This window comes from Larus michahellis, chromosome 2 (assembly GCF_964199755.1).
Source record: "Larus michahellis chromosome 2, bLarMic1.1, whole genome shotgun sequence".
NCBI lineage: Eukaryota > Metazoa > Chordata > Aves > Charadriiformes > Laridae > Larus > Larus michahellis.
The window spans coordinates 44,074,997-44,096,651 of NC_133897.1; the positions used below are offsets into that span (position 1 = coordinate 44,074,997).

At 39.6% G+C, this 21,655-nt stretch overlaps 1 protein-coding gene across 6 annotated transcripts in view; it reads right to left on the minus strand.

Moving 5' to 3' along the window:
- SLC4A7 (solute carrier family 4 member 7) overlaps positions 1-21,655 on the minus strand; it is a 103,822-nt gene that overhangs the window by 63,347 nt on the left and 18,820 nt on the right. Inside the window, exon 1 of one of the 6 annotated variants that reach the window (XM_074575075.1) lies at positions 4,429-4,639. The exons of 4 other annotated variants lie outside the window; for them this stretch is intronic. In XM_074575075.1, coding sequence (XP_074431176.1) covers positions 4,429-4,464 — 36 coding nt within the window. In that variant the 5' untranslated portion in view covers positions 4,465-4,639. Of the gene's footprint in view, positions 1-4,428; positions 4,640-21,655 lie in introns of those variants that run through there. One more of the 6 variants, XM_074575080.1, reaches the window with a different exon arrangement.

Below are 21,655 nucleotides of genomic sequence, written 5' to 3' on the forward strand. Positions count from 1 at the left end.
CACCCCACCCCCAAACAAAAACAAAAGCAAAACCCAAAACAAAACAAAAATCAACACGGGCAACAGGGGGATGTGGGAGGTGTTCATATCTAGGTTTTTTCCTTTATACATCTGTCCATGGCCAAGTTTAAGACTTCTAATTTTGATATTATTCTACTACTGCCTACACCATCACAGTGAACATACATATAGTCTGTGACTGTAATTATATCCCATCCCCTCTGGCTTGGGCAGAAGGCAAATACTTGCCCAGTCCTTCTCACAAGAACTCACAGATACATCTCTACCTTTGCAGAGTCACCAGGTCTGGCACACGGGATTCAGCTCTTAGGCTGGAATGTGGCACCAACAAACCATTCCTCTCAAAACATGAGCACACGCTACTTACAGACCCAACTGGTTAATATATATAGCATGCTACTGTAGATTTACATACTCAAATCAATAGCATATGAGAATTTTTGCACCGCACACTTTGGTCTTTGTACTTTGCTCTTCATTCTTTCATCATCAGTACATATGAGCAGTTAAGCTGGATCAAACCATCCACCCAACCCAGCATGCTGTCTTCAAGAGGATACACCACTAGTGGCCTACAGCAACTGCCCAATAAACTTACACATCAGTGCAAACAGAATTCAAAATGATGGCTTGACCTAGACCTAGGAAGCATAGTCAAAGCAGTATTTTCTTTGTACCATCAGCCCTCACTTTGTTGGATGTGCGTTCAGAAGCCAGATACAATAGCCATCAAGGCTCCAGTAACAAAACAAAAAAAAATTAAATTAAATACAGAAGAAATACCAATATTGCTCTGCTTGAAAAATAAGTTTATCTGGAAAAAAAATTAAAACCTTCATTTTGATCAGACATCTCAAAAATAACTGAAGAGGAACCACGAAACCTGATTTTGCAACTTTTTCATAGATACGTCTGTATATATATAAAATACTTTAAAACTGACATTTTTTAATAGATAGATACACACACAAACTCATTTGTTTTCTCACACAGCTACTGAAATACATTGTTCAGAATAATCGAGAATCAGTAGGGTAATTCATTATTCATTTTCACAGCAGCATTTCTTAGGTGTTTTGTTTCAGAAGCCTGCATTTCTGTGCGTTTTCCAAGCACACAGAATACTCCATGGAGTCAGGAAAGAAAATACATCTCTGACTGACAGAACGCACATACAGCCACTTCTCTATCCATCAATGTCCCAGAACTGCAAGCCAATAAGCACTAATACCGGGGGGGTGGGGGTGGGGGGAACCAGACAAGATCAGCGTTATCTCCTAATTTTGTAGGACTACAAGTCTACCCTTGATAGCAACCCTGGAAGTGATAAGAAAAGAAATCTGAAAATTAGTATATTTGTTAATGCCATCTGTGACTACTGTATGCAGAGTTCAATAACGATCACTCTACCTCTGGCAATCATCAGGTCAGGACTAGGTCTACGCTACAGCTCTCCCACTGCTACCCATACAGAGCAGCAAGTAGCCTTAGTTAAGAGGGAGTAAATCATGAAGGGCTTTTTGACATGACTCACCTGTAGAATGACTAACAGCAGCACTTGGTAAGTTCTAAATATATTGTTTTACTTCTCTGTCAGATTGATTCTGCTTTTAAACCAGAGGTAAGATGAGCCTATGGTGGGCAGGAGGGCGGGCATCTCCAGTTGCTGCCTCCTTGAAGGACAGCCAGGATATGAAAAAAAATCAAAGTTCTTCCTAAGTACTAAGTACTTTACTAAGTGAAGATATTATTCAGCCTACTAAACAGTCTTCAGCTGAACTGCAAAGTAGTTCTATAAATGCATTTGAAGTTCTTTGGGCACAGTATTGGTCTACACAACAATACTGTACCTTCAGAAGTTGCCAAAGTGATGAAACACTACCAGTTCTAAATCAAGCACATCAACCTAACAGCGAAGGGAAAATGCACCAAATGTAAATGGGCCCTGTCTCACTTTGTTGGCATGCAATTTTTAGCTCGCCTTGCCCTCTAAATATATACAGATGAGAGTAAAATTAATAATTCACAAACAGAACACTTGCCAGGTTTAAAATGGGAAGCATACCATATTGATGGGTTCCCCCTTGGTTGTATTTGCTACAGTCTCACTTGCACAGGAACAGCTGCTTTCCAGATATTTTTTTTTTCCCTACTATCATAGCAGTGGATATTCCTCAGGCACTACAGGAAACACTCCAGCACAGCTCAAAGGTTTTGGTGTCGCTCCTGCTCTCCCCCTCTTTTTTCTTCTGAATTTTATCTGTGGTTATACAATTACTACTCTACACAACTATCCTCACATGTAAACGAAGATCCCTCCTAATTAAAGCAATATTCGAGAGTCTCACAGGAAGGCTTGATGCTTAGATTTCAGTAAGACCACAGCTGTAACGAAAGAGGTTAGGAATACTTAGAGAAGTTTTTCTAGCCTACTAATCCTCTAATTAAACACTCAGCTTACCCTACTATATACATCTGACCAATCAGCTTCTCGAAGACTTAAAAAAACCACAGGAGCTATACAAACCTTCAGTTTGGACAAATATGTCCAACAGACATCAACAGATTTCAATAGGACTTCCCAGAAGTTACATTTTATTTTTTACAAAACTGTATGTGGAGGACAGCAAAGACAGACATGTATGGGTGCTACTTAAAAAAAAACAACACAACACAAAACACACAACCAAACGCACCACACAACAACAAAAACAAACCCCAGCAAACTTTTGGAAAAAAGCAGTTCTAAACATGTTAATTTTATTTCAGTAGTTCTAGCAGGTGTCAGTCTGGCCACTGTCACGCCAAGTGCCAAAACCTGCAAGATAATCCACGTCCCAGACAAATCAGACACTAGTCTCTGGACAGCAAACACAAAGTGCTTGTGTTAATCAAAACAAAACATTAAATTGGGAGAAAAAGTCAGAAAGAAAAAGAAGCATGAACACTGGCAAGAGACCGGTCACAGTAGTGACTGGCTGTCAACTAGAGCACACTGCAGCAATTTATCAAAAAAAAAAAAAAAAATTGGGTCAGAACAAACACAAGAAAAAGGGATGGCTTGATTAATGTTAAGGTGTGACTAAAATACGAGAGAATATTCAGTTAAAATTAGAAGCCCTGTTTGAATTTAACACGAGTGTTCTGCAAGCCAGAAAATTTACAACCAGGCATAAAGTTAGCAAATAATGTCACCAATCCAACACAAGATATCAAGTTGCATATCTAACATTATAGTAGTCATTTTACAAAGTTGCATTTTATCACTGCCTCACAGCACTAAATTTCATTCAAGAAATTCATAGCTCCATTCACTTCAATTACTAAAATTACAGTTAGAAAAAGCAGAAGTAGTATAATCTTTATAACTAGTCATCTCAGATCTTTGCCTAGTCTTCTAGGTACATGCATGCATGATAGAGTTCTGTGTCCAGAGCTGAACGTAGCACCACAATGAAAATCAAAAAAATCGACCACTGTACTACAGAGACCCTAACAATCAAGACCACTGCAATCAGATGCGTTTTAACATGTCTAAATGAAACTCTTACTTCTTATGCTCACACGAGGAAATTGAAAATTTAGTGGTAGTCTTATAAAATTTATATAAAACAATTCAGGGGTCTTTAAAGCTTTAAGGTTTAGGAAAATTCCATCCCATAGATTTTAGTTTCCAGGGAACTCTAAAGTAGTAATCCCTGTTACACACTGCATTGCAGTTAAATAGCAGTGATAAAGACTATCCATACAACCAAGAGGATAAGCAATAGCTTGTTAACACTAATACTTAAGAGTTCACTGCTTCATTGTAGAAATCCCCATATAAATGGAGTTTTGCAGCTATGCCACTCAAGTCTGAAGAAAACACTATCTCCATCTATCTCCATCACATTTTACCTCAGTTACACAGCTCATTAAAGTGTTTTTTTTCTGTCTTGGGGTTTTCTTGGTCAAAAGGAACAATCAATAGGCTATTTCAAGATCTTTACCAGAAACTTCCCTGCTATACTTGCACAGAAATACTTAAAGCCACAGCTGATAACCATCAAATTAAGAAAAGCTGAAACTAAATAATGAGGGGGAGGGAGGGGAGGAAACAAGCAACCCACACTCAACCACTCTCAAAATCTGGTAGTATGCTCTCAGGATTATAAAGTCACATTTTCTTTCTGAATTAAGCTAGTTACTATAATTAAGCAATTCCAACTACACAGAAAATATCTTCCCTAATACAGAAATCTCTAAGTACTATACCTATCACCATATCTTTCAAAATTTTCTTCCACAGCTAGTGAGTCTAAGGTAGCACACCATTCTAAGACACAGCTGCTAAATATTGCTTGCATCAAAGCACATTCAAACCATTATACGGCTTGAATATTAGTTATACGGCTGCTATTTACATACAGGTTGCATTTTCTTCCCTGGACGAGCTGCTTCCATGCTGATGTGCAGAAACGGAGAATGCCCTTGTCCGAGACCCTGTAATGAACCTCCCAGGAGATCAGAGACTGCGCATACATGACTGCTTTAGCTCGCTCTGCTTGACACAGATGTACTCCGGGAAACTGCTCCCCAGCCCTGCAGCCAATCGCTCCCTCGCCAGCCTCTCATCTCCCAGGCCGCTGATTACAGCTACCGCAGGGTCGCACAAGAGCAGAATGGGCAAGACTGCATGCCTTCAATTCCAGCTCAGAGAATACCAAAAAAGGAACTGAAACGGAGTTCGAGACTTAACATTTTCTGCATCACCAACAGCTAAGAACAGCTCCAAGGTTATATTTTTGCTCCAATCCAAGACTTCATTAGCACTACAAAATGAAAGCACATGTATACCTCACGTCCCAGAACAGAACAACCCAAAAGTCAAACATCTGCTAAGTGCATTTATAGCTGTATTATCGACCTTTCACTGAATGCTCATTCCAAAACACGTTTTTTTTGATATAGGCCATATATTCTTCTTCAGCAAAATAAACCAGGGCTTACTAGGGGAAAAAAAAAAAAATCCTCAGGAGTTGGTTGTTTGGTGTTTTTTTTCTCCTGTTGAAGAGGTAAAAAAGCCATGCCATTAGCTGCAATTAATTTCATGTCTCCTTTCAGATTAAGATGGCTCTCTGTTTCAGGTATGATACAAGTAGCTATGCTTTTTCCTTGTTGAAGCCAACTCTAGAAAAATGCAGCCTCCACTACAGCACATCAGTTTCTGAGCTTCATTTCACTCTTCCCTTCTTCATCACTGACATACCTTAATCTCCTTGTCCCATCATATAATGCATATGAAAACTGGCTCTTTAAGGCATTATCCATAGATTAACCTTCATGACATGACACTGCCTTCCTTGTTCTTTTATTCTTCTTTCATTCCTACTTCTTGGATGACGAGAAGTCTGGTCACGAAGCTGGACCGGTGCCACCCCAACCAATGAAAAAATGAACAACTTGGAGAAAACAAAACAAGCAACATACTGTTCATAAACTTGGGGCAAATACCACCAGCCAAAGAAACCTACTGTGTAACTGTGAAGATGGTATTTACCACCTAGCAGTTCAGAAATCAGAAGACCACATTCAGTTCCCCTCAATGCCTTTCTCAGTCCAGAAAATTCTCTAACCATACACTAATGAAAGTATTCTCAGATAGTGCTGACAAGAGAGTTTAGAAGTAGTTTGTTTCCACTCTGTAAATAGATGTTCACTCTAACATGTGTGTGAATCTTATCACTTACAAGCTATTGAAGGCTTCTCTGTTGCTATATGTAAATACCGTAAACTACATGGTTCATATAGGAAGAACAAAGCTAAACAAAAATATCAGGTACCCTAACTCTTAGTGATCTCCTCTCAACTGAGCATCCTAAACCAAACCCATTCTTTTCCTAATGCAGAGAACAAATTCATACAGTTCTTTAGCTACTCAGATGAATACTGAAACAGCAATGCTGAACTGGGTTCTGGTGGCTCTCCCACATTTTAATGCAGGCTTCCTTTGCATAAATCCATACTAGAAGTACTTCAATTTCTAAAACTACAAAAGTTGGTTTGTTTAGGTTGGGGGTGGGTATGTGAAGGGGAAAGAGGCTGTCTATTCCTTTGGGGTAGAATAAGGGGAGAGCAGGGGGGGTTGGGAATCACACACCATTGATTTTTTTATATGTTTTGGAAAAAATACTTGCTTTGGAAACTTAAAAACCTCTCTGAAGCAGTTTATTGAAATCTCTTTCTAGTCTGTAGTCAACCAATTCCTAGTTAATAGTCATTCAGTCTTGGAAGAAAAAAAGAAAAAAAACACAACACAACACCACACCACTCAGAAGCTTTATTCAGTAAAAATAAAAAAAATAAAAAAGAAAGCAAAGAACATGTAGAGCCAAGCTGACAAACTAACAAGGTTTTTTTTTTCCAAACAGATGGAAATTTTTGGCTTTTAAGTCCCATACCAAAATACTTTGTGGATAAACGTCTGCTCTTACCTAAGAATAAATACCAGGGATTCGCATTAGATGGAAAACAACACAGCAACTTCAAACTGCAACTGTCTCAACATGCTTAACTACAAAAGTATTCTAAAACAAACTTTAGGCAAATATATTCAAAATTATCACATCCTTGAACATGTTCAGCGACAACACTGTGAGAACTCAGAGCAAGACTATTTGTGCTGCAGCAGTATCTCAACCATATGCTTGACGCTACAAAAGAATCTTTATGAAGTGTATGAGGGCTTTATTTTTTTTAAAGAAAAAGAAACATAAGTAGCTATCATGAAACATCCACTTTTTCCATCAATCTGTCCTTCTTAATTTTCATTTTTATACCCCCTTCAAGTTCCACTTAATTTGAGCTTATCTTCCCCTATAAAGGCACTTTTTTGGCAAAGCAGGTCAAAAAAAAAAATACCTATCTATTCTCCAGACAGGAAAGAAAGATTTTTGTCTGAACTCTTAGCTTTGTGCAAAACTTTTAGTCTTTTCACAAGCAATATATAGTCCATTATTTCCTTGCAAGCAGCACAGGCTTCCATTAAAAATTCCCTCAAAATCAACTAAATTGGACTAATTCCAAAAGCTCTGTTAATCATGGGGTGGAATGCAGAAACGTTTACAATGGATCAGAAGAGTAATTTTCATGTCACTTGTTATGACTAGTTTCTGGATCAATCTGTAAAAATATCTCCTATCACGTCTTACAGTAACACCAGCGTTAACACACCAGCAAGCTGCATATATTTTACTACAGCCGCAACCTCTTCTTTCCTGTCCTACAAATTTTGCTCTTAAAATGAGTGCACAATTATGATCCCAGTCTATCATAAAGTGGCAGTAAACTGCCTTATTGCAGGGTGTGCAGAGTCTCTAGCAGGCAGAGCTGTGCCTAAACTGCCATTCCGAGATGACAGGACACGTGCATGTTTTTATTTAAAATAGCTGCAGTGGGCAGGACTGTGCTCTCAGCAGGATTTACCACATGAGCTCAAGCCCAGGGCTATCAGACCAAGCCAGACAGGAGCATAAGGAAACCTGAGTGCTCATTTGCTGGCAAAGAAGCCATACTGACATACCCACACATGTAGCCCTGGGAACTGGCAGATCTGGTATGAGGTTTCTACTGATACTCTAAAATCATGTTTTGGGGTGGGGTGTTAAGAGTTGCATCCATAATCCAACTCAACCCTTCCCTATATGAACAAATTATACAAAATGAACATGACCATTTTTTTCTAACATTGCAGTCCAAAAAACCCAACCCAGTTCACTGCTGCCTGTCTTCATGTATCTGAAAGGACAGCATCTATCTCAAACTCAAAGCACCTCTCTTTAGAAAAGAGTATAAAAAAACAATAAATACTTAACAATGAGACAATAAGAAAATACTTCTAAATGAGCCTTTATTTTGGATTGGGGAGGGTGGGGGGGTGGCCCAGGTCATAAGGGAGACAGGAGGAGAGGCAAGGTGCTAGGGGATTAAGATGATGCAGGAGGAAGTTGTATGACACAAACTGTCTAATGTTAGTACATCAAACACCACTACAGATGGTTTTGTTCAGGTCCTTATTAAATGGGAACGTACTAACTTCTTATCAAGAAGAACAGCTTCCTACAAGTTTTCTATTAAACATAAATTAAATATAAGCTATTCCTCTATGGAGACATTATTCCCTTAGCAAGGGAAGACAGAAACCTTCATAGGGAGTGGCTCATCATTTAATGAATTAAAACTATCCATAAAAACCAAGTTTGACTGCCTACAAGTATTTTTCAGAATACAATTTCCACATAACGGCTAGTTCCCAAGAGGTACATCCACACAGCACGCTTCAACTTGCTTCAGTTTGTATCGGCACGTACACATGTAACTGAGTGTTTCCAAAAAAAGACGACGACAAAAAAAAAAAAGAGGAAGAAAAAAAAAAAAAAGATAGACGTATTCTGTGCTGATACTCTCTGGTGTATTGCCCTAGTAGCATACTCTTGGGTTTCTCAGCACATTGCAGGACAGCTGTCACAAGCCACCGTGACTCTGAGAACGAGCACGAGACAGGTTGCTAGTTTGAGCCCTCCTGACATTGCACAGTTACATATCATTCCGAGAGCTGTGTACTTATTCTCTAGAGAGGCTACCACAAAGTTGTAATCTGAATTGGCATCAACAGTGACATTACTACATACTCTACTGTATAGACTCCTTCATTAATCACCCTGCGGTCCTGATTTGGATACAGTGATGAAGCAGAACCACAAAAGATGTATGTAAAGTTTTAGAGTACTTTACTTATTTCTGGACTTAAAAACATCCCTCAGTAGAGACAGATGGAAGAAATTCATCATGTTCAAACAGAACACTACCAAGAATTTCACTTCAACATGTATAAGCATGTGGTCACCATGCAAAAGGCACTGAGCTAGGCCAGGGGGGTTTTGCGTGATTTGATTTGTCAGTTTGGGGTTTTTTTTTCGTTTGGTGTTTTTCTGGCAAAAGAATGAGCATGCTTTCTAAATTCAAAGCCACTCAACTTTACAACTGCAACATATCCGTCATCTCTTGCTTTTACATAAATTAATCTCCAGGCATTTTGGCAGCATTTTTGAAAGATATTCTGATTTTTCTTTATCCTAAAGAAGTCTCAGATCACTGTACAAGTTCACAAGAACTATAAACCAGGGCGTTACTAGTGTTGAAACAGCCACCTAACCAAGGCCATATGTTTAAATGCTTTACAATCACTTGTACAAATATTAAACATTCATCTCCTAGAATAATAGATGGCACAGAAATGAACAGCTAATGAGTTCGGATATGAAGCAGCATAATATGGGTCAGATAAAGTTATCTGTTTTGTACTGTCATTATATTATTTGAAGTACAGGAACACGAACGCCTTTCCCTGACAGCAGATCCTCAGGAGGAAAAAAGAAAAGGGGGCAGGGGGGGGTGCGGAGGAAAAAAAAGTAGAGTCAAATTATCCAGTTAGGACAGACTCTCCAAATATAACAAAACCAAGCTACGCCCACACAGAACAGTTCATTGACAAGAACACCAAACATCAGCAGATAATAAAATAAAAAATTTGCTCTTTCAATGAATGCTGTATATTTGGAATTATTATTCACCTAAATGTTTTTCCCTTGACAGAAAAGTGAAAGATCATGAATCTCACCAGTTCACATGAATGCAAGACTTAACTTCACTTTCAGCTTTCCCTGTCTCTCAAGTTTTCCTCTATTCATGTAATTAAATCCCAGCCAAATCAAGTATCTTTACTGACAACACATTTACTCTTAAGAGTGAACAAAAATTACTACCTATAAATCAAAGCTCAGGAAACTATAATGGAAACATAAGGTAATGTTTCCAACATCAGTAGCAGGACTGACAACAGCAGGAGGTTATTAGCACTCCACTGGGCCACATTTCTTTTTAAAAACAAGGCAGGCAGAATGGAAGTAAAACTCCGAGCCTGCTCATGACCACTGCAATTTGAACGAAGGCAGAATTTCATCATAAATTTTTTACTTTCCAAGTGGTGTAACGTACAAGCTTCAGGTGTTATTGTCTGCAGATTCTGTTAATACATAATACATTCCACAAATCATATCTCCCAAATTACGCTGAATAACTTCAAGACATCTGAAATCTACATTTATCATGAATACCTGTCAGACAATGACTTCTCCTCACAATATTTTGAGCAGACATTGTAATATCCTTGCCTTACATTAGATCTGATGCTTTCCTGATCACAGAGTAAACATATAACTCACTTCTATGTTTTTATATATATATACACGTTATATATATATGTATATATATAAAAATCATATAACTCACATTTCAGAAAACTAACCTTGACAAGTTTGTTTTGGTTTGTTGGGTGGGTTTTTGTGGGTTTTGGGTTTTGCCAGCTTCACAAGTTAGATCAGCTTATGGGAAAGGAGACAGGACAAAGGGGGAATGACACCTCCCCTTCAGAGACCAGGAACTAATTAGTCCAGCTCAGCCTTCACATCAAGACATACTGTAAGACATGTACTTTCTTGCTGAAATTGCTTCCATTTTCCTCCTGCAATTCTAAAGCACAACAGAGTACCTTAAAAGTCTGAAATAACCTTTTTAAGGAAAGATGTTGCTAGACAAAAAACTGTCAGAACTTTAAACTCCTAGGAACCAGCCTAAGATCCATCAGAAGGATCACTGAAGGGACATTTAAAAGGGGATCCACTTCTATTTCTACTTGCCTTGCCTACCCTCACGTAAAGGTATACAGTTGAGCTCCTTTTGTTCTGTGTAAAGAGAGAAAGCCGCTGATTTTCTGGTGTACTAAGAAATTTAATGTTTTTTGCTGTGTCTGACTAGGAGGTTCTGGGAGAAGTCAGTGTAAAAGTAAGGTGCTGATTCTGACACAACAGATTCATGCACATGGTTGTACATGGTATGAACATTACAGGAAAGTTCAACTGAAAAAATGCAAGGGTAAAAATCTGACAGAGATCTAAAAATTAGCCAAAAAAGAAAACCTACCTCTTTTGTAGGTGCATGTTCTTGACACTGCATTCTTTGTGTCAAGAACAACCTCTGAAAGATAGTTTTTTTTAGTACTTTATTACAATTTTCTCTTTTATGAATAATCACGTAGAAGACAGTCTAGAACACTACTTTTAAGAAAGATGCTCACATTTCTCTTTTGAAGAGGAAAAACTAATGCTGCAGGACTCTTACTGTAAACTTATGACTTGAGGGGCTATTTAGTAAAAAAAGTTGAATGCATCCAACCCACAGTAGGCAAATTAGGTGCTCTTGATTTGTTTAACAAACACTTAGAATTCTCTGCTTCAGAGGGCATTAACATTTGAGTTTGCATGGGAGCTGTAACCAGCCAGCAAATACTAAAGAGGGTGCTCTCTGAAAAGATTACTCAAACAATACAGAGGCATTTTTAATCATTTTGGAATAAGCAACAAAAGTTACCTGTCTTCCTAATATAGCCACAGTTAGACCACAGTTCTGTGCTGCCTATTCTGTGCATTGCCATCCAGTAGCACAAACACAAGTTCAAGGAAAGACTGATTTTAAGTGAAACTGAACAACATGGAATTTAGACAGGCTTTTGGCTTTCACATTGGCTTCTAAAAGACAGACAATTATCCGATCTTGCATAAAGTCTACCCATAAAAATTCTACTGCCATGATTTTCTTGTAAGACAAATATGAACTTGCATAGTAAGCTTATACCAGACCCATGCTACCTGAGATGCAACCATGGCAATTTTCACCAGCCCCAGGAACTCTAAAGGTGCCTTCAACATATTAAGTCCTGCCCCAAGATACAAACTCTCCTCCCTTCACTCTCTGCCTGAACTTGAAAACAGATTCAATAGCTTAAAGATGTCCTTACGAACATCACTGATCCCATTAACAGACAGAAAACTGAAATACTAAGTCAAATACACAGTAAACCAAACATTAAGACAAATACACAAAATATATCATCCAGACTGGAGACCTAAGCAAAAGACCTTTCAGCAATATGAATCAAATATGCCATACCTGATGGCTACAAGAACTGTAACATTTGTAATTCAGGATTTCACAGCTAGTAGGGAATTTTTAAATGCTGAAGAAAAAAAAAAAGCAAGATTTGATCTAGACAATGTCAACTCTATCTGTCAGCCAAATGACTTTTCTACAAACATCAGATAATGGAAACAGAGAAAGGAAAAAAAACAAAAACAAACAAAAAAACCCAAAACAATAAAAAAACCCAAACCAAAACAAACAAACAAAAAAAAAAAAACACAAAACAAAAAAACCCCGCAACCCAGCACTATTGCATGACCTTTCTAACAATTTAGAAACCAAGTCTCCAGACTAAGTATGTCTTTCTGATACTACCAAATGCGTAGAGAAGCCATCTACACAGAATCCAAGACTTGGTTTTACTGTGACATATAAAATAGAAACAACTACAGCTTACAGCCCTAGGGATGTGTTACTATAGCAAACAAATTTCTGCAATCAGATCAATCTTAATCATACACGCATTAATATAACTTTAAATCTTTAACTGGGTTTTCTGAGGGGAAGCCTTCACTAGAAGGCTTTTAGCAAAAAAAAAGCTTTCCATGATTCCAAAAGCACCTCAAACTGATAACAGGAGAGAATTTGAAAAATTATATACGAGATACATGAGAAACAACAGTTAAAAGAGGTAATACTGAAGCTTTCCCACCTATAGCCAAAAGCAACATGTAAAGAAATATTCAAATAGGAAGATTTTGAATATACTTGTCCTCTAGGCAACTCCCTATGTTTCTAATGATAAAGTTTTCATTTGCCTAGATTATACGCATATTATAAGCACACCCATCCCTTTTTTCCAGTGTTACTTCACTTAAGTCAGGGCACACAAAAGAAATTAACCTATTCACCAAATTACTTGCCATTATTCTCACATTTCTTCACAGGACTGACTCTACAGAAAAAATAGCTGCCTGTAAACCAGGCTGGGAAAGTGTCACTGAACAGCATGCTGTAAAAATCTCCTATGTATAGAACAAACAGAATCAAACTGGCTTATAGTGCACACTAACCTTAATCAAATGTGATCATATCTGATAAAGGCACTCAACGTTGGTAGAAAATGGGATTTTTTTATTGAAATGGGAACAAAATTTGATATTTGGGGCAGTACAACATCATAGCTTTTGGTGATCTTAACATCAATTTCCGAGCTTTTGACTGAGATGTAATTAATTTAAATAATAGCAATAATTTTGTACATTATTTTACTAACCATTTACAGACTTCCTCAAAAGCTGAGATTTCCAAAAGATTTGTCTGTAAAATTTGAATCAGTTTTCATTGTTGATTATCAAAATCAACACTAGCAGAAGCATTACTTTAAAAAAAATTATATACAGCAAAAGCATTCAAGAATAATGAGACAAATAAAAGGATACTTTAAAATGTTTATAACCAGGTCAGCTGTCTACTAAAAACTACTTACGTTGTCTGAGGTCTCTGTGCATTGACAGGGGCTCAAAAAAGGGTAATGCACCCTTTTCTCACTGGGACAGAACAGCTGCGCCAAAAGAAAGCTCTACCCTTAAAGGAAGACTGAACCGTAGTTCAGTTTAGAATTACAGCATTCATACCAGGACACTAGGGGGAACCTGAACGCAGTCCACTTCAAAAATCACTTGCATATTCTGATGCTGCTATTAACCCCAAATTTTCACTCATGGACAAGTTATTCAGCTATACGAGGGAAGACAACTTTTTTCAGACCACCGAGGTTGTAACGCATACAGACTATGTAACTGGGAAAAAATATGGAATTCTTATAACCTCAGAAAGGAAGCTGTTGTACAATAGTACAGAGCACAACTATCACTCTCTCTATTCTTATGGTTCTTCCAGCCTTTTCTATTGAAGAAAATTATCAAGCTGCATACTCAAATATCAATCTGTTAAAGAAGTATGTTAAACAAAAAGCAGTTGAAAAGACTGCACTGCATGTTTACACTTACTGTTTAGGAAATGAAGCAATGAAAACAGCCTGAAGAAAAGTTTATTCTATGTATTTGAAGCTTGTTTCCACTTTTCACTAATTCCATTACATAGCTGGATTTCTGGTAACACGTAATGTTATTAGCAACTTACACATATTCATAAACACCGTGCTCTCCTAAACAGTATCATCATGAACACATTGCAAAACCAAGGAACTGTACCACAATACCAGACTTTCGGAACCACTGTGTCAGCAGGCTTCACTTCTGCTCTGGGTCTGAATTTAAATTTTCAAGACAACTCCACATTTCTAAAAGCTCTAAAAGAATTAAGTAGCATTAGGAGACAAACACAGGCATGCAGGTTTGAAAGATGTCCTTAGCAGCATTCACAGTCTAACACTTTATAAGAAAGAGGATGGAGGAAGACGGTGGCGTAAGAGAGTTCACCAGTAGTTTCCTGAAACTCGCCCCTTTTCTTTTTCCTTAAGCAATAATTTTCTTATTTTAATAGTGCTATGTACTTATTGACATTTTAGAATAGTTTGGGGTTTGGGGGTTTTTTGTTTTTGTTTTTTTAATAGAATCATAGAATCATAGGGTTGGAAGGGACCTCTGGAGATCATCTAGTCCAACTCCCCTGCCACAGCAGGGTCACCTACAGCAGGTCACACAGGAACGCATCCAGGGGGGTTTTGAATGTCTCCAGAGAAGGAGACTCCACCACCTCTCTGGGCAGCCTGTGCCAGGGCTCTGCCACCCGCAAAGTAAAGTTCCTCCTCATGTTTAGGTGGAACTTCCTATGCTCAAGTTTGTGTCCTGTCCCCGGGCACCACTGAAAAGAGCCTGGCCCCATCCTCCCGACACCCACCCTTTAAGTATTTATAAATGTTGATAGGATTCCCCCTCAGCGGTCTTTTTTCCAGACTGAAGACACCCAAATCCCTCAGTCTTTCTTCATAAGAGAGGTGTTCCAGTCCCCTCAGCATCTTGGTAGCTCTCTGCTGTACCCTCTCCAGCAGTTCCCTGTCCTTCTTGAGCCGGGGAGCCCAGAACTGGACACAGTACTCCAGGTGCGGCCTCACCAGGGCAGAGTAGAGGGGGAGGATGACCTCCCTTGACCTGCTGGCCACACTCTTCTTGATGCACCCCAGGATGCCATTGGCCTTTTTGGCCACGAGGTCACATTGCTGGCTCATGGTCATCCTGTTGTCCACCAGGACTCCCACGTCTCTTTCCACTGAGCTGCTCTCCAGCAGGCAGCCCCTAACCTGTCCTGGTGCATGGGGTTATTCCTCCCCAGGTGCAGCACCCTACACTTGCCCTTATTGAATTTCATAAGGTTCCTCTTTGCCCAACTCTCCGGCCTGTCCGGGTCTCTCTGTATGGCGGCAGAGCCTTCCAGTGTGTCAGCCACCCCCCCCAGCTTTGCGTCATCGGCAAACTTGCTGAGGGTGCACTCCATCCCCTCGTCCAGGTCATTGATGAATACATTGAAGAGGACTGGACCCAGTACGGACCCCTGGGGAACACCACTCATCACTGACCTCCAACTAGACTCTGTGCCCCTAATCACTACTCTGTGAGGTCTGTCTTTCAATCAGTTATCTATCCCCCTTACTGTCCATTCACCAAGCCCACTCTTCCTAAGCTTCACTATGAGGATGCTGTGGGAGACCGTGTCAAACACCTTGCTTAAGTCAAGGTAGACCACATCTATCGCCCTCCCCTCATCTATCCATCCAGTCATGCCATCGTAGAAGGCTATCAGATTAGTCAGACATGATTTCCCCTTGGTGAATCCATGTTGAGTACTTCTGATAGCTTTCTTTTCCTCCACATGCCTTGAGATGACGCCCAGAACAAGCTGTTCCATCATCTTTCCAGGGATGGAGGTGAGGCTGACCGGCCTGTAGTTCCCCCGCTCCTCCTTCTTGCCCTTTTTGAAGACTGGAGTGACATTGGCCTTCCTCCACTCCTCAGGCACCTCGCCTGTTCTCCAGGACCTCTCAGAGATGATGGAGAGCGGCCCAATAATGACTTCTGCCAGCTCCCTCAGCACTCTCAGGTACACCCCATCGGGGCCCATGGACTTGTGAATATCTAATTGATCCCTCACTCGATCCTCCTCAACCCAACCCAACTCAAGGGAAGTCGTCTTCTTTCCCCGTTACTTCCCCCAATGCCTGGGACTCCTGAGGGCTGGGCTGAGCAGCAAAGACCGAAGCAAAGAAGGCAATCAGTAACTCCACCTTCTCTGCATCCTCCGTCACCATGGCTCCTGTTTCATTCAGCAGTGGGCCCACAACTTCTCTGGTCTTCCTTTTGCTTCCAATATACTTGTAGAAGCCCTTCCTGGTGAGCTTGACATCCCTGGCCAGGTTTAATTCCAAGGCAGCCTTGGCTTTCCTTGTTTCATACCTCACGCTCTGGCAGCATTCTTGTAATCCTCCCAAGGGGTCAGATACTTCTTCCACTTATTGTAGACTTCCTTCTTCCACTTGAGCTTTTTCAGAAGCTCCCTGCTCAACCATGCAGGTCTCCTGTGTCCCTTGGCCGATTTCTTGCTCTTAGGGATGCACCGATCCTGAGCTTGGAGGAAGCGGTCTTTGAATATCAACCAGCTTTCTTGAGCCCCTTTGCCTTCCAGAGCCCTAGCCCACGGCATCTCTCCAAGCAGTTTCTTGAAGAGGTTGAAGTTAGCCCTCCTGAAATCCAAGGTTGTAATTTTACTTCTTGATGTTTTGTGCGTGGTACCCACAATCCTGAACTCTATTATGATCATGGGTACCACGCAGAAAACATCAAGAAGCTATACTCCATAGCTAAGCTTTCTCAAAAAAAAAAAAAAAAATTTAGATAACTATTCATGTATTTGCTAGGTGTTGCAAACTAACTCGACTCAAGTCTTTTTTACTAATGTTATCAATACAACTGTCAAAGAATGCATATTAATAGAAAGCACAAACATTTACAGTTAGACCTGATGATCGTAAAGGTCTTTTGCAACCTGAACGATTCTATGATTTATATGATTCTACTGGAGACACATCAGCGCTTTCAGTTCTGAAGTGGAACATCCTTAACATTTTACATTAATTCTGAAGCATCAACTCAAATACAACTTTTTGAAGGCTATTCTCTTCAACAATATTTTATGAACAAAAAGCATTAAGAATACAACACAAAAAACCCTCTGCTCAAGTTGCTTTTATTGGAAATTTATGAAACTACAGAGGAAAATTCTATCTATTCTAAACTAGGAAACCACTGAAGGAGCTACCATTCATAGCAGGATAATACTAACACATAACTCTCCCACACTATACCCTCTTGTCAATCAGGGACCACTTCTTTACAAACACATCATAAGCAGGCTTTGAATTACAGGCTCTGTCTGTAACAGTAGCAAACTGAGACACACAAAAAAGTCACCAGTAAGTATTTAAAACCAGATACCTCACTCAGCCCTCAGCTGCAAGGGAAGACAAATTGCCCTGTACTCAATCTGTTGTGCTGTAGCTGTATGCTGGGTGGCACTTTCTATGATGAAAAGAAGACTCGCTTGCTTCTCAAGTGCGGTCTTAGAACACCATGACAGGACCACATCCAATTACTCAACTTAAAGCAAGTAATTCTGGCTCTGCTTCATTACATCTAGTCTCTGAACAAGTTTGATATAAACTGTTATTCCCATTAATAAGACCTCTGTCAAACTACTTGCTACCAATAAGTTTAACACATTAATTACATCATCATCAGAGGACACTTAACAAAGACCAGCTTTCTTGTCTATGAAGAGCTCCATGAGGAACTGCACCAAGAGCTTTAACACTACATGAGCTCATTTAGACTCTTTTTGTTTCACTTTCAACAAGAAGTTTTCAGGTTTGGATTTTCTATGACTCGGATTGATACAGGATTATTGGCCTATCAGGTAGAATATAAAGCATATAACTTGTTTCGAAACTTTTGTCCACACTGGTGATGCAAAATCAGGACATCACTGCTGACGACTGTCTCAAAGCATAGCGTGATCAGTTTATATATCAAAGTGAAAACAACTATTTTTTTTTTTAAGTTCTTCAATTTCTGGTACTTCTAACAAAGCTGCTTTCTTGCAAACCAAGGGGTTTAGAAGCACTTTCTTCTATAATACAAATAGCACAAGGCAGGAAGAACCAAACTTCAAAAAAATACAGTCACATCCAGAACATCCTTTTCAGTTCAGTTTTCATTACTACCACCTAGAATTAATACACTGGAAAGCTGCTGTGAGTTATTAAAGAGAAGCCATGCTTTAAAATTACATTCATCAAAAAGAACAGGGAACACACTTCACTTAAGAGTTTAGCAATTCATGACCAAGTTGAGAGATACTAGCACAGTAACATGAGAAAAGTTGACATTATACTTCTTAGAAGGAACTTAGTGTTTAGTTATATATGAAGCAGTATGTGAAACACGGAAGTACTGTAGAGTAGCAAATGCTCTGTTTCTCACTTTAACAGAGGGACATTTGTCTAGAGCCACCAAGAGAAATTTCTCTCTAATGCTGCAGTACAAGTCACTGTAAATCTTCGCAGATATGTGGAGAAAGCACACCAATTTTTTAGAGTTGCAAAACACATTTTTTTATAGGTGATATCCCATGGGAATCCTTCCACATCACAGACATATAGACTCACTACTCACAAAGAACAGGGCACTCGGTCACAATCCAATTCCTTTGAGGCCATCTGTCAACACATGAGTTTAAGGATAAAAGTCAGACAAAGCTCCTTCTAACAAAGAAAAGCACTGGACACTTTACAACAAAGTTGGAAATCAAAATTAAACTGGAAAGCAGAAAACAGCAGCCTTGTCAAGGCATACCTAAAACTCACCTCTGTTGCTTGCTGTTACATATGAAATTCACATGGAATTCTTGAGAATTACCTTTGCCACACAGCCTACAGAAGGACACCACCAGGCTCCCCTTCACCTTGTATCACTCCTCACAACAAGCCACTTTCTTGATCATTATCTTATCCCCAATGATTCCTATATAATCAAGGGGAGGCTGAAAGCAGTTCCTGGATTATTTTCCTCTTTCCCATCCTATACTTCATTTCAGCAATACTAGTGGACTTAAAATATGTTCATCGATGATCCGTTAGTGAAATCTTGAACTTGCACAACACAAAATTATTTTGACATACAAATCCACAGAAGGTCAATTCTCAAAATTAAGATCATGCCCATTCTTAACTTTTCTGTAACAATACATACCTTTTTCCATTCAAATTTACGAACATACACAAACACACAGGAACAATCCACTCACCAATAAAGAGGCATTGTTCAGATATCATTAAATTCTATAGCGTATTGTATCTATTCATGGCATTTGGATTTTTTTTTAGTAACCCTCAAGACAGGAAGGGAAATTTTCTTTTGTCTTTGCTCAAGAGCCTGTTTTATACCACAAAACAACTGAAGCAAGAAACAGGTTCTCCATATCATAATGTGGCTGTCCTGGTTTGAAGTAAAACTTTCTGTTCAGCAATTTTACCTTTCAGCTAAGCCTCTTCTAACTCTCTGAAATCAACAGCATATTGTGCAGAAACTGTTCATTCTCAGAGTGATAGGACCTACGTTTACAGTTAATGGCAAGGAATGGTATGCAGAGAGGCCCTCTCTTATACTTACTGCTATAACAACCAAGGTCAGCTGACTCTGTTATCTGCCCCGTTGTAGGGTCAGAAGCTGAAAAGCGTTGAGGGGTCCCACCTGTGGGTAGGAGCAGACAGGACAGATGACCCAAAACTGACCAACAGGGTATTCCATCCCATCTGCCTCATGTTCAGTATAAATGCTGAGGGATCAAAGGGACAGCCTCTCTTCCTTCAGTGGCCGGAGTCCAAGGAGGACTCTATCAGTTCGTTTCTATCTGTCATTGCTGACTCCAGATCCGGAATCCAGTTCCCATCCATCGCTGAGTCCAGTCTGAAACTTCCCCAGTGCCTGCCAGTAATACGATCATCATCCTGGGAGCTTGATACAGTTTTGTATATATTGCATCTATTTAATTATTTTTCTCTTAATTTTATTATTAATATTTCATTAAAGTAGTTTAGTTCCTTCTAAACTCATAAATCTCTTTATCTCTCTTCCTCCTCTCCTCGGAGAGAGGTGGGGGGGAGCATCTGTCATCCATCATTGGCCAGTCTTGCCCAAACCAGAACAGTGGCCATAATACGTTAAACTATTTACAGTCTTGTGATGCATCACCATAAACTTACAGTTGATCCTCTGAGCTTCACAAGAAATAGCACAATGCAAGTCACAACACAGAAGCCAGTATGCCACCTTGGATGCATGTATTCTCTACTCCGAAGTAGAAACTCATACATGTTGTACACTTGCATTTCCAGAAACAAGCATGCATACAAACACAGATACCCTTTCTGTCACTTCCACAAGTACTCAGCTCCATTGCCTTGCCCAGCTGCAAACCCTTTGGGCTCTTAACAGCTTCCATAGCACCACTCCCAGCCCTGACACCTGTACTGCCATTGTCCAGGTCTCTCCCCAGCTCTTGCCACCTCTGCAGCCTCTAAAACAAACTTAAACCTCTGTTTGGAGATACTGCCACCATTCTCTAGAAGCTACTTCTAAAAACAGATACACATCTTCCTGGTTCTCAATGGTGCCTTCACTGCCACCAAGTTCACCCTCTGGCTATGACCTCTCCCAGCACCTGGAAGTGGACACTTGTGACTTTACTCAAATATGCACAAGTGGTAATTTCAACCCAAAATATTCTGCACCAATCTCCAATGCAACAGACAAGACTAGAGCCTTATCTGCTTGAAACTTCATGATCCAACCAGTGGTCACCAAGCCCTACAGACTTCCTCCAAGGATAGCCACAGAAAAAGAAACATTTTCAAGAAGCTGAAATGAATGCGTTAATCCACAATATAGTTTTTCAAGTGTAGACCTACTCCCCCGCCCCTTCCCTAAAGAGACACAGCTATAGAGTTGATATGTGTGGACTAGCAGGTAATCGCACACCCCTTGTACACACTTAAGCATATGGAAAATGATCTAGAAAAGTACACCTGGTTTGAGAACTGCTGTTTTAACATGCAAATTCTCACCCTTACATTGCCTCCAGAATCTGGAAGTTTATAACCGTCAGACATCCAGCCTAGGCTACCATAAACACAAACACAGCAACTATCCAGTCATACAACAAACCACAGAGAGAAATCAGTCACCTTATTCAACAAAGTAGAACATTCCAAGTTCTTTGCTGTATTAGGATTACCTAAAATCCCATATACCAAATGGGTTACAGTAAGTTGGACCCATCACCAATGAGAAAGCACACTGAACTTTCTTGTTTCTTGTCTTTTCAAAAGGTTCTGTCCGTTTAAAGCACAGAATACAAGTAGTAGGTATATTGTTTGGCCTTGAGCATATCAAACGTCTTCAGTTCCCTATTTATATTTTGCCCTTCATTTGTGTCTTCTTCATAGCAAAGGCAACTTACTCATGCTCAAGAATTAAAAGCCTCAGACTAACACTATTTGCCTTCACTCAGTAGAATATGGCCATCTTCTTGCTTTAACTATAAG